The sequence below is a fragment of the Miscanthus floridulus genome, chromosome 12 (assembly GCF_019320115.1).
Source record: "Miscanthus floridulus cultivar M001 chromosome 12, ASM1932011v1, whole genome shotgun sequence".
Classification (NCBI taxonomy): Eukaryota; Viridiplantae; Streptophyta; class Magnoliopsida; order Poales; family Poaceae; genus Miscanthus; species Miscanthus floridulus.
The window spans coordinates 74,385,069-74,398,499 of NC_089591.1; the positions used below are offsets into that span (position 1 = coordinate 74,385,069).

A 13,431-nucleotide genomic window follows, 5' to 3' on the forward strand; every position below is an offset into this window, starting at 1 on the left:
AACTAATGACCCAAGGTCATCACTCAATCCAAAAATTCAAACAAAACCTAAATCATTAAAGGTTACTATTTGCTTTTATGAATTAATTATTTAATTCAAAATTATGAAATAAATCAACTTATTCCAATTGAGCTCAAAATTTTTGTAAATGTTCATCACATGATAACTAAGTGGCAAAACAATTTTCATAATTTTTGGATAATTAAATAAGCCTCGAAAAATCATAGAAACCCATTTATTAATTAATTGAGCAATTTTTATCACATTCAAAAAGTACTGAAAAACAACATTTCATATTTTTCTAAATAATATACATCACAGAGAGGTCACAAAAAAGTTTTCATAATTTTTGGAGCTCTAAATAATTCTACACAAAAATAACAAAAGCATACACTATTCATTCAATTCTGAAAAAGGAAAATTTCATTTTCAAATCACTGAGTCACTGACACCATGACCCCACCTGTCATCCCCTTCCTCCCGCACTGACCATGGCAACGACGGCATTGACCAGCGATTTCTCACCGCCGGTGGGATCAACGGCGACAGCGAGAGTACCAACGCACTCCCCTCATCACCCCGCGTCGATTGAGTGTACTATCGAGACTAATTATAGCGGTGCACGAGCTTGACGATGGCCATGGCGGACACGGTGGCATGGCTATGCTATGCCGGCGATGTGAGACCGATAGAGCTTAAACAAATGGCCCAGGAAGCACCAGGAGCTCACCCCGAACGGGTTGGAGTCAAAGGCCGAGTCGGATGATCAACAGAGGCGCTGGTCGATGTGCATAGCAGCCACGACGGAGCAACGGTCGTCGATGGCGGTGTCCCGGTGACTGTGGTGTACAAAACGGTCTACTAACCGGGCACAAAGCACCACGGCATCAAGGCGAATCTGAAACAACACCGAGCAAGGACAGTTACGCACCGTGGAGCACTGGCCACGGTGAGGCGAACGCGATGGCGCCGCTGCCGGCCGCGAGGAAGAAAGACACCGAGCAACACTTCCAGGCGGAGTCAGGCTGCAAGGGTGGGTCAACTGGGTGCGCAAGGAACAAGCGGAGCTGTGGCAAGCTTCGCCAAGGATGGGAACGCGCGATGGCGACCGCACAGCTCGACAGAGCAGCGGCGGCGGTGACGGGAAAAACAGAGGATGAGAAAACGGAGAACGGCGAAAAAACGGTGACGGTGAAGGCCATATACCGTGGCTCAAAAACACAAGGAAGCCACAACGCAGCCTTCTCCATGCCAGCATGGAGCCAAAGATGCCACGAACGTGCCTGGAACGCCGAAGAAGGACCGCCGGCGGTGATAGCTGCCCGACGGCACTGTTCCACTTATTTACCAAAATGCCATTCGTTTTAAAATCCAAATTACTCCCAAATTTATGTAACAACTCAAAAATATCCAAAAATAAAAGTTGTTCAAAATCCAAAGTTCTACAACTTTTCTTTTATAACCACCCCCTAATTACTCCCATTTCAAAATTTAAAGAATTTTGCCTTTTCAAATTACTTCAAATTTTTCATAACAACTTTGAAAACTCCAAAAACCAACTTTGTACAACTTGACAAGCTCTACACTTTTGCTTTTAGGCTCAACCCCAAAATATGCTTAGATTTTGAAATGGGTTTTCAGGGTAGAATTTAAATACTGAAAATCAGGGTTTTCGGAAATTCAATTCAATACAAAGAATTTTTAACTCAATTCAAGCCATACAAGTCAACACATATAACATAAAGGTAAACTTGTTTTAGTGTATGCATATCAAAATTTTCACTAACACATGAATGATGTGCTATGCATATGATGACATGGCATATTTAAGTATTTAAACACCCGAGGTGTTACATCCATCCTAAGGTGTAATTCATTTGCTATGGTGGTTGCGAGCCCATCGAGTTCCTCCTTAGCTCTTTCCACGGCAGCAAGATGGACTTCATCATCATAGTCTGTGGCTACCTGATGGAGATCCACAGCCGGGTATAGCACTCGGAGCGTACCAAGTACATTCTGAATGCAGACCTTGGCTCCATGTACATAGCTCTCGAAGTGGTTGGGGATTTCTTTTACTATATCCACCCACCTTCTTTCACCATCTTCTAGCCTATGAAAGAGGAGGGCAAGTGGCTTCACAGCTTCCTAGAGCATGTTGCGCTCCAACTGCGCCCTCTCTAGTTGGGCCTTCATGTCGGTCACCGACTTCAGAGCCTGCATCAGATCACGATCAGCTCCTCGCCTTATCAGCTTAGCTCGAGCGAGTTCTTCACTTGCTCATTCTGTTACCTCATTAGTTTGGTTGTGCTTGGTTCTCAGGGCTTCATTCAGTTCCTTCACCTCGCCTTCCAACCGTCGGGTTTTGACCTACTCTTCTACAAAGAGGACCATACATGATCATCATCATGATCACTAACTACTGCATTTCAGGAACTGTAGGAAAGTCATACAATCCTCTTACCTTTTAGCTTGGTATCAAAGAGCTCGGCCTTTCCCATCATCTTTAACAAAGAATCAAAGGCATCATTCTTTCTAGTTTCGGCGGTTGCTTTTTGGCGCTCAGCCTCACCAATTTGAGCCCAAAGGATGGGGAGAGTCTCCTAACGCCGTTCTTGCACGGACATCCACTCGGACTCCTTCTTGGCCTACTCCTCCTTCAACCTGAGAGCTCCGCCTGGACTTCCTAAACCTTGACGGAAGCCTTCAGCTCTGCGTCCTAGGTATATGACTATTCCATAGATGAGAACCTAGAAAACATCAACATGCAAGAAGCAACAAAGTATAGGACTTACCCTCAGCTGGCCATCGAAGACAGAGGCCTGGTTCAACAACCCAAACCAAGACTTCATTAACCCAGCAAACTCCGAACTATAAGTTCGGAGATGGGTACTCGGTCTGATCACCTGGACGGCTTCCTCCTCTCCAACCAGTCAGGTACTCATCGTCGCCACATATGGCGCAGACGCACTCAGAGTTGGAGTACTCACGCTAGCGCTCTACCCATCTTCGATGGTGGCAAACTCCATCAGCTCTAGTCCTAGCAGCTAGTGAGCTTTGCCCTCATTAGGCGCCGCCACTTATGGCTATGATACCTCCACATGCTCAGTAGTACTTGGCTGCTCCGCCTATTCTGCTCCACCATTAGTGGATGTTGGACGCTGCGGTTGCGGTGCTTCAGTGGCTTTGGGTCGGGACATAGGCCCGCTTGCCTGGCTTCCTTCCACTTGGTCACTCTCAGCATGCGGGTTCTCTTCAACCCGGGGTTCATCGCTTTGTGACCAGGTACTTGTTGTTTTTTGTACCCTGATACACGCAGAAGTAAATTGTTGTTCTTGGGATACTACAAGACTATGGCAATCAGTTTTGACACTTACTTGGTGGAGGATATTTTCTTCAGGTAGGGCCTTCCTAGCATCATGCCGCTAGATGTCCTACCTAGCTTCAAGGTGGACACTGGTGCCGACAGTATCGAGTCGGCCTATTGACTCGCTGCGTCTGCATCTTGTCCGGGTGCGCCCCCGTCACCTTGAGTTGGCATCTATGGTGCTTATAAGGTCTATCGGTGGCATCCTATCAAGAACAATGCAACATCTTCAAGTATATCCATGACAAAGTTCAGTATAAAATTTTATTCAGAAGCATACTTACTGCCAGACAGAGAACGATGTGTCTACTTCCTCGGACACCAGCTCCTCATCAGCAGTATCCCGAGCTACGACTATTCAAGATTGGGCTCAAAATATGATAACTGTTAGACTACACGGAGTTACTTCAAGATTATATTTTACCTCGTCTCAGTGTGCAGGCTTGACGGGGCCTCTTGGGCACTACCCTGCTCTCGGCGGCAACATTGGCCTCTAATGATCATTTTCGACCAATGGCTCCCTATCTGGCACTTGGGTTTGCCTAGACTATGAAGTCATCCGGGGCCCCTTTAGATTCGCTCTCGGCGTCTTGGTCCACAGGGACGATGGAGGCAGCGCTCCCTCTATCTACTCCAGTAGACGCTGTGAAAGCTCTAGTTTGGTTTTGGTGAATTGATAAAACCCTAAGTGCTAACCTAGTTCATCAAGTGATCATGAGATAGGTAGCACACTTCAAGTGGAGAAGCTAATGAAGATCATAACATGACAATGGTGATGACATGGCGATGATCAAGGGCTTAAACTTGAAAAGAAGAAAGAGAAAAACAAAAAGCTCATGGCAAAGGTATAATCCATAGGAGCTATTTTATTTTGGTGATCAAGACACTTAGAGAGTGTGATCACATTTAGGTTTGATAGCCGTACTATTAAGAGGGGTGAAACTCATATCAGAATGCGGTTATCAAAGTGCCACTAAATTCTCTAACTCATTGCATATGCATTTAGAATCTAGTGGAGTGCTAACACCCTTGAAAACATTTGTGAAAATATGCTAACTCTTGTGCACAAGGTGATACACTTGGTGGTTAGCACACTTGAGCAAGGGTGAAGAGAATGGAGGAGATGCCAGCGTCGGTCAAGTGACCGGACGCTGGATCCAAAAGCACCAGACGCCGACTGCCTGCGTCCGGTCGCGTTGACTGGTGGTACAGAGGCTAGGGTTTACCACCAGACGCTGGGCTGTGTCCGGTCGAGGTGGACCGGACGCATCCAGTCGAGGAAAACCGGTTTTTAACCCTTACTATACTCGACCGGACGCTGAGGCTCCAGCGTCCGGTCAGTTTTGCCAGAGCGTCCAGTCAGCTTCATAGCCGTTGAAAACTGACGAACAGCGTTTGAAGCTGGTGACACATGGCGTCCATCAGTGGACCGGACACAGAGTCCAAGGTCCGGTCAGTTTGATCGGAGCGTCCGGTCAGAGCGTAGTATGCCCAGTGAAGAGGTACAATGGCTCTATTTCGTGGGGGCTTCTATTTAAGCCCCATGGCCGGCTATGGCTCATATCTTTGGCCATTTTCATTGACATAGCAACCTTGTGAGCCTAGTCAAAGTCCTCCCACTCATCTCCATCATTGATTCATCATCATAGTGAGATTGGGAGTGATCCAAGTGCATTGCTTGAGTGTTTGTATCTAGAGGCACTTGGTGTTCGTGTTTCGCTGCGGATTTTGCTTGTTACTCTTGGTGGTTGCCACCACCTAGATGGCTTGGAGCAGCGAGGATTGTTGAGCGGAGGGTGGTGATTGTCTCCGGCTCCGATCATGGTGATTGTGAGGGGTTCTTGACCTTTCCCCGGTGGAGCGCCAAAAGGTACTCTAGTAAATTGCTCGTGGCTTGTGTGATCCTCATCTTGTGTTGGTTGTGCGGCACCCTATTGAGGGTTTGGCGTGTGAAGCCAATTAGCACGTGAACCTCCAAGTGAGTGAATCGCCACAATGAGGAGTAGCTTGCCAGCAAGCAAGTGAACCTCAGTAAAAATCATTGTGTTCATCCTTTGATTCCGAGGTGATTGGTCTTCATTGTTATTCATCCTTGTGATTGATTGGTTCACTCCTCTACACGGCGGTATAACTATCTTGATCGCTCTCTTTACATTATCACAAACTAGTTGACAAGCTCTTTAGTGTAACTAGTTGTGAGAGCTTGCTTGGTTGGTTGGTGTGGCTCTTTAGTTAGCTTTTGAGAGAACACTAACATAGGTTAGTGTCATACCTCTTGTGTGAATCGACACTATTTAAACTAGAATTGTGGTAAGTGGCTTGCATTTTAAGTAGGCTAGCGCAACACTTGCTTCGCCTCATAATTGTCTAACCTTTTGTTAAATGTTGTTGTAGAAATTTTTATTAGGCTATTCATCTCCCCCTCTAGCCATTAGGACCTTTCACGCTGCCCCGCTTCCACCAACTCCCCCAAAGCTGACATGCGGAGGCAAATCAGGCAAGTCATTGAAATTGCACCCCAAATGCTGCATCGACAATAATCAGTTTTTAGGAGCCAGTTCCCACAATATCAAGACACTACAAAGTCACAAAGGTTAGAGTACTTACGACAGTAGGTGGATGTTCATGGTCAAGTTCAGGGTACTAGTACGGTATTACTAATACCACCTGGAGTCACTGTTCGCCTAAACGGCCGTTTAGCCCATTTAAACACCGTGTAAACGCTACACGGTGGTGCGCCATTTCTGTTTAATCACCTATTTACCTCGTTTAATTGGCCGTTTAGCCCGTTTAATGGGACGTTTTGCCCGAATAATGGCTAAACGGTAGGTGACCGACTGTTTACCGTTTAGCATTTATGAAAACACTGCCTGGAGTATATCCTGAATCCTCTCTAGGACTTTATCATCTGTCAATTCATCAGTTGTTACTCGAGCTAGATCCTTTGGCCTGATGTACTAGAAGCCATAGTGTACCCTCTCCTGAAGCGGCTGCACTTGGCGCCCCATAAAGCTAGTGACCACTCCAACTCCATTTAGGCCTTGATCCTTCATGGCTGAGAGCTACTTGAGGAATGGACGAATTCCTTCAAGCTCCATCGCTTTCATTGGTTCCTTCTCCCAGCGAGCGTTGGGCACTGGTGTGGCGTTACTATGAACCTCCAGCGGCAGCCACATATTCCCCGCATAAAACCACTCGGCTCTCCAATTCTTCACAGAATCGACCAGGGTATAGTGGAGATATTCTTTCTTCTTCCCCACCTAGAACTAAATATCGGCACCTCCCAAAACACTTGGATTTGTTGTGTCTGGATGCAGTTTCAGTTTAAAGAAGTAACGAAACAAAGTGATGGAAGGGGGGATGCTAAGGAAAGTTTCGTAGAGATTGACAAAAATTGACAAATGCAAGATGGAATTTGGGTTCACATGGTTCAGGGTTATGCCGTAGTAATGCAAAAACCCATGCAAAAAGGGACAAGCTGGCAACCCTAACCCGTGCTGTATGAATGGCACAAAGAGAACGATCGCACCTGGCTCAAGGTTTGGAATGCAGTGTTCTCCAGGCGCCTTCCATTCACCAAGCTTCTAGTCCGGCAAATAGCCCTGATCGAGGAGTTTCTAGAGGTGCTTTGGCTTCATGCTTGGCGTCGGCCAGATCTGGGCGGTGACGGCCATCTCTGGCACTTCTAGCGCCCTCTTCTCGGCCGTCTTCTTGATGGCGATGCTCGAGTTCTTGCCCTTACCCATCAAGCAGAGCTTTTTACAGATCTAGGGTTTGCGATGGACGACGCTCACAGCAGGCACGGGGGCTTAAGCAGAAAGTGAAATGAGACCGAGGAAGATGACGCTCGGGGTTGGTTACATTTTATACAGGAATCACACTACCATGTGACCTGGTAATCACACCAACGGGTGTGCCGCTTCGGTTTCCCTACCATTTTAATGACGCCGCACGGATTGATACGATGGTTGTACGCCTTTTCATGGTTTCCAGCATGACACACTATGTTCAGACTTATCTATTGGGTTCACGCCATCCAGGTACCTGCCTTGATACGACCATCTCCTACATGGCCACATCAGTGAAGTACTCGGACAGTTTATGCAATACTTGGATAATCGCTTGATAGTATGAGTTAACAGCATAGTACTCGGATGAAGATTTTTTATTCAACAACAGTTCATTAGATACAAGATCTTTTCAGACAATACCAAACACAACACCTACTCAGCTATGACATAGTACTCATACTCTAAATGTTTCTCCATAGGTACTTTCGTACCCGATGCACCTGGATCCAACAGGAGAAGAGTAGTGCATTTGGGTAGAAACAGAAGTACAGTGTGTCCTAGCCTAGAACCTTGGGTAGACTATTCGGCTACGAACATTTGTTGGCCGACTACCCTTGGGAGCATAGCTACTGTAAGAGGAAGCCTGCTGGCTAGTATGTAGGATGAGCTATTCACACATCTTGCCACCCAGCCGATGCCATCTGTACACATTCAGGTCCGGGTATGACCCTTCATGGATAGACGTCGCCATGCACTCTCGAAGAACTGATATGGGACTGCTGGATATGCCACTCTACTAGCTGTCACAAGACTTCTTCTAGTTGTAGCTCCATGCTACTCTACTATGCACAACTGTGGGTTTAGCCTACCTCTAAACCCTATCACAAGAGTTCTTCTAGTCACTATAGCTCTTGGTTATACCAACCGAGCACTCCTGGGGGCTGGTCTACTATGTTGACCACCATATTTGCAAGCTTCAAACTCTGAGCCACTTTGTTTCTTCTACAACTGAGGCTTAAGTGCTCGCCAGGAGGGTTTTTATAGGCGTCTTGGTGGTGTCTATGGACTAGGTTCACACACAATACACGGACAAGCTACTGACTCCTACACAGGTTCACGTGCTACACTACAAGGGTATAGTGCATCTCACTACACCTTTTTAGTGTACAGACAGCCTTTTCCTAGCACATGTGAAGTAACAGTACACTCGGCAGCACCTTTGATGGCACATTCCTATGAATATTCCGAGCGTCTTTGAACCAATTGTACTTAGCTTCGCATGTGCCTTTGACACGTCTTACCTGCTTCTATACAAGCAGACAGGATAATAATTTTCGCTGACACTCTCATCCTTGAGTATATTCTTTTCAGATCCTTATCTCGAGTACAAGTACTCGGACACAGGCTCGGAGGCTGCAGGATACATATCCTCTACGGATGTTTTTCCTTTTAGACCCTCTAACTCTTTTGTTTTGCAAACAACAAGAGGCTCGGGGGCTACACTCAGTGAGTGCACTTTTCTGAAAAGTGCACGTTGCCTGGAGGCTTTACAAAGCACCTCATGGTTTCACTCATGAAAGCACTCGGACTACACTTGTTTCTACTCGGCAAGACCAGGAGGAACAAGAAGGCTTCCGAGTTCAACCATGACACACTCGGGGGCTTGATGGACCAGGGTCCTAGGGGTTCCCCACGGGGATACTACTTGGATAGGCCCTAGGATGGTCCACGATCTATTGAAGGACGCGAGACAAGGTGACATGGACTTTAAGTTATTTCAGATCGACTTAGCCGGCTTACTATGAAAGTTAAATTATGTAATAGGACTATGACTCTTCTTTTATAACCAACTAGAACTAGATACATGCCCTTATCCTCAACCCTATATAAAGAGATGTACGGTGCACCCCCTTGTAACCCTAACAATCATACCAATCAATACAACGTAAAAGGCTACACGCTGACTGGAAGTAAAGGCTATTACTCGATAAGAGGGGCCAAACCAGTATAAACCGTTCGTCTCTTTGCATTTACTATCGAGTTCTGTATACGTCGAAACCCTTCGAACATCGTCCCGGGTAACCCCGTGACGAGTTGCCGGTCATCAAACACCGACAGCTGGCTACGGAGTGGACGGGGCAGGGTGATTATTTTGCGCTGACGATAACGATACTTATTTTTTAGGTGTAGAGATACGGTCTGATTTAAATCTCTATTATTCGATTTAAAATGTACGATATGATTTTAGCAACCTTAGCAGAGACAAGATTAAAAAACAGGCTTGATAACGCCTGGACGTCCAGACGAACGAGGTGTCTAGACGCCTGCGCCTGCAGCCGTTTCACGCGTCCACGCAGGGCCCGAGCCGTCCCGAACGTCACCAGTATCGAAAAAGAGGGGGAGGGGGTGGCGGATGCCAGCGGGGCCGGGAGCAAGAGGAGACACTGAGAGGGAGATGCAACACCCGATCTACTTTTAAAACATCCAGATGCAACACTTGCAACATACGTCTGAAGGCATATGAAACACTTGAAACATGCATCTAAAACACTTGCAAAAACACATGAAAAACACTTGAAAACCATTGTAAAACATATGCAACATCCACATAAAACACTTGTTAATATATATGTGAAACATATGCAACATCCAAATAAACACACTTGCAACGTATGTCTGAAAAAAATAAATGAAACATTGGGAACAAAAGCTTACAACATACGTGTATAATCATTGCAACATATACAACATCCCGATCTACTTTTGCAACATCCATACTAAACACTTGCAACATACCTCTGAAATATCTAAAACACTCGAAACATATGCTTGTAACATTCGTTTTTCAGCACGGTATTATAAAGGGCTAGTAGAATCGTCGAGGATGAGCGGCGTGGAGGCCCCGACGCGGCGCCAGCGCAGCGGTGCGGGGCGGCGTCCTTGATGGGGAGGCGGGAGACAATGTTGGAAAGCAACGCGTCCGCCAGGCGGCTGATGTGGTCCTCGTCAGCGTCGGTGAACGGCTGATGCGGCCCTCGTCAGCATCGGCTTCACCGATGATGGAGCAGGCGGTGGCAAAAACGGAGCCTTCGACGGGCGAGGGGATGGGCTGGGTGGGGATGCAGGCGAAGGTCTCTTCCATGATGCCACGGCCCGTGGAGGCCATAGCTGTGGGCGGCGGCGCCGGACAAGAGAATGGAGAGGGTTTTGGTTGGGGAGGTGTGGGATTGGTGATGGAGTGGATGGTGCCGTGGTGGCCAACGCCGCGCCGCAAGGATGTCCCACTCGGAAACTTGACTCGTATGGTTTCAGTTCCGATAGGCAGTGGAGACTTGGGCCGTTGGGCTAGTATAGTGGCCTATAAGCGTACGGACGGACGGACGGACGGACGTCCTTAATAGAGCAATACCGTTAAAAAAAGCCCATACACACATACACTGATACACACTTACGCAAAGTTGAGACGATCAGACACGACCAAACAAGCAATCTTTGTAGCCTCGCCTACACAACTCGGAAGGGCGGGAGGCCGGAGCACAGTTCCGATCATCGCGCGGCATTTGCAGCAGCGTCCACATGAGCCGCTGGTGACGGTGGCGACGCCGCCACCTCGACCTTGGAGCTGCTGGACGGTTCCGACACCGACGGTGCCGTCGGCGAGCCATCCCTGGGCTTCTTCGTCCCCGGCTCCCTCGGCAGCCTTGGAACGTCGGGGCACGTGGCCGAATCGTCCCGCCTGACGGTGTCCTCGGCAACGACCGCGCCGACACGCTGCTGGCGGTCGAGATCTGACAGACAGAACACGTGTCAGCAGCGCGCGCATGGCAAGAACACGGCACAAGATCCTTCGTAATCCTGGAATGGAAAGCAAAATCAAAGTGCGTAATCTTGAAACTAAGAACGGCAATGCAATGTGATCCGGATCGGAGGATGATGTCTGCCGATTGCCTGGCCGCGGCCAGCGGCTGTCGCCCGGGACACCAACCAACCACACGCCGACATCACTTGCTCTCCAGGCAAGTACAGTATGAACGACACCAACTGATCGTGTCCCCATCACAGGAAGCTTCAGATTTGCCTCTGCCGGTGTTACCATCTTCTGAAGCAAGTACCAAACAAGAATATTTCTGGAACAAGTTTCTCCTACTGTTTGAGTGAAGCGACGAACAGAATCGAGTTATTCGCAGTTTGTCTGCACGAGACCGGGGGCTCACCAACAGCGATTCAGAGTTCAGACATGTTGTTGGTATCTCAGGCTTCAGAAACCTGATGAAGCGAGTGCATTTTCTTTACTAGCATGTTTTCTGCTGCTGACAACGGGTACAGGAACTAACAGAGGAATGGCCGTATGGGCAAAGCAAAACGCTGAGACATGCGAATGATCCTACTGGCAAGATCACATAAGGAACCAAAACCTTTGCTAAGAAAGGTGCAATCATAGGAAACAACCACTGAACTGAACCACAGCAAACAGAGCAATGCATTCTGAACTGAAGAGCAGGACGAGTGGTCACTGTACCTTGATAAATCCAGGAGGTACCAGTCAACGCTGCAAAGTTGCCCAGGGACGACAAGTCCGAGGACGCCATGATGTCGTTCATCTGCGAGGATATACAAGACAGAGCAAAATTCAATTAAAACTGTACTGATCAGAATTCAGACATTTGGAGAAAGTTGCAGCGGCAATGCACTGAATTCTGGTGTCTTGTGCGTTTGTTTACCCAGCTCGGAGACGCGCTGCCCGCCGCGCTGTCCCAGCCGATGTGCGCGACGTGCTTCACGTCCGTCGGGTAACCGATCTCCATCTCGTGCTCCTTCACCTCTGCAAGGACGATCCATGGAGGAAACAAACGGGCGACGAAGAGACAAGACGACCATGTTGGAACCACCGTACGTGCATGGCCAAAGTTGAGGTTGAGGATTTCAGACAGGAAAGAAAATAAAATGCCCGCTTACCGAAGATCCGGGAGAAGACCTTGAGGCCCTTGAAGATCCCTTTCACCTTGTACGCCATTGGAGATCGATCGATGCTGCACGTCCCTTTGAGAACAAGGAGACAGAGGCGAGGACGGTACGCGATCGAGAGCAGCCAGCAATCAGCAGTTTCAAAGGCTTTTCCTGCGGCTGACAAAGACATTGCATCAACCAGGTTCTGTGATCGTGAAGAATGAAATAGCATCGATCGCGTGCATAAGCATAATGATGGATCAGTGATGTGATACGTGTCTGCAGAAGCGTTCATCTGCTAGCTGCATACCTCAAGAGAGTTGTTGGCGATGTGAAAGATTTGGAGTAAACAACAATTCTGTCACCACTCGTGGAGTTCTAGCCGTGATGTATTGAAAGACCTCGAGGAAGCAACAGTTCTGTAGTGTAGGAAAGCAATAGTTTAAGGATGGTTATAATCTTACATTACAAGTCTGAATCATCGTAGAATCCTGTCAACTTATCCACTTTCTTTTGTGATAGTAGACAGCACGATTTACTGGGTTTTGTAGCTGACAGTCTGCCTACTTGTAGATTCACGATTTGTTAACAAATTAGAGAACTGTTTGTAAAAGGTGAGGGCAGGAATATTTTGCAGAGATTTTTATTCAAAAGCCACTGTTTTCCTTCCACAAAAATTTCTCCTTCCACCCTTGTATCCGCTTCCAGATCCTATCCTTCAAGTAGGCAAAGGCTGCAGTCTTTGATTTCCCCACTCGCACTGGAAGGCCAAGATATTTTTCACTCATTGTTTCTTTTGTCACCTACAGTAGATCACACACTTCCCGCTTCCTTTGCCCTTTGGTGTTTGTACTGAAAAGGACAGCAGACTTCGCTTTGTTAATCATTTGCCCAGAACAATGCTCGTAGAGATCAAGGATGTTCTGAAGCTGTTGAGCATCCCGATATTTGTATCTTGACTTGAGATAATAACCCCAGCCGCTGTGAGTTTGGTAGTGTCAACAATACCGTAAAAGACTAAAATTACAGGGTTTTCCGTCTCCCTCCCTCTTTTTCACTGCCTGTAGCCTAACCAAGTACTCCCTCTAGATATAAGTGTATATCTAAGTACATAGCAAAATCTATATATCTAGAAATGCCAAAACGTATTATAATAAGCAAGGTTGCGAGCTGGGGTTGGCTATTGCTTTGAAATTTGGGACCTTTGTTTTAATATAAAATTCTACACTTCTTCACAAACCATGCAGTGAATACACTTTTTCCAGACAATACTCAAAAGATTGGCCTGAACACACTTCTTTCTGACCCTATGCAGTTCCAGTTGCGAAT

The 13,431-nt window shown here is 47.2% G+C and overlaps 1 protein-coding gene across 1 annotated transcript; it reads right to left on the reverse strand.

The window, feature by feature from the left end:
• Positions 1–10,553: 10,553 nt before the first annotated feature.
• Positions 10,554–12,342, reverse strand: LOC136497701 (CRIB domain-containing protein RIC10-like). Its single transcript, XM_066493550.1, has 4 exons — positions 12,112–12,342; positions 11,877–11,977; positions 11,675–11,756; positions 10,554–10,943 (listed from the first exon to the last, which is right to left on the reverse strand). The coding sequence occupies exons 1-4, from the start codon at positions 12,332–12,334 to the stop codon at positions 10,702–10,704; spliced, it is 648 nt and encodes a 215-aa protein (XP_066349647.1). The 5' UTR covers positions 12,335–12,342; the 3' UTR covers positions 10,554–10,701.
• Positions 12,343–13,431: the final 1,089 nt, after the last annotated feature.

Excerpts from the sequence above, each read along its gene's own strand:
- LOC136497701 (XM_066493550.1), bottom strand. The coding sequence starts at position 12,334 with ATGCTATTTCATTCTTCACGATCACAGAACCTGGTTGATGCAATGTCT. Across the intron at positions 11,757-11,876 it reads GCAGCGCGTCTCCGAGCTGG|ATGAACGACATCATGGCGTC; the intron begins GTAAACAAACGC and ends ATATCCTCGCAG. Across the intron at positions 10,944-11,674 it reads TACCTCCTGGATTTATCAAG|ATCTCGACCGCCAGCAGCGT; the intron begins GTACAGTGACCA and ends TCTGTCTGTCAG.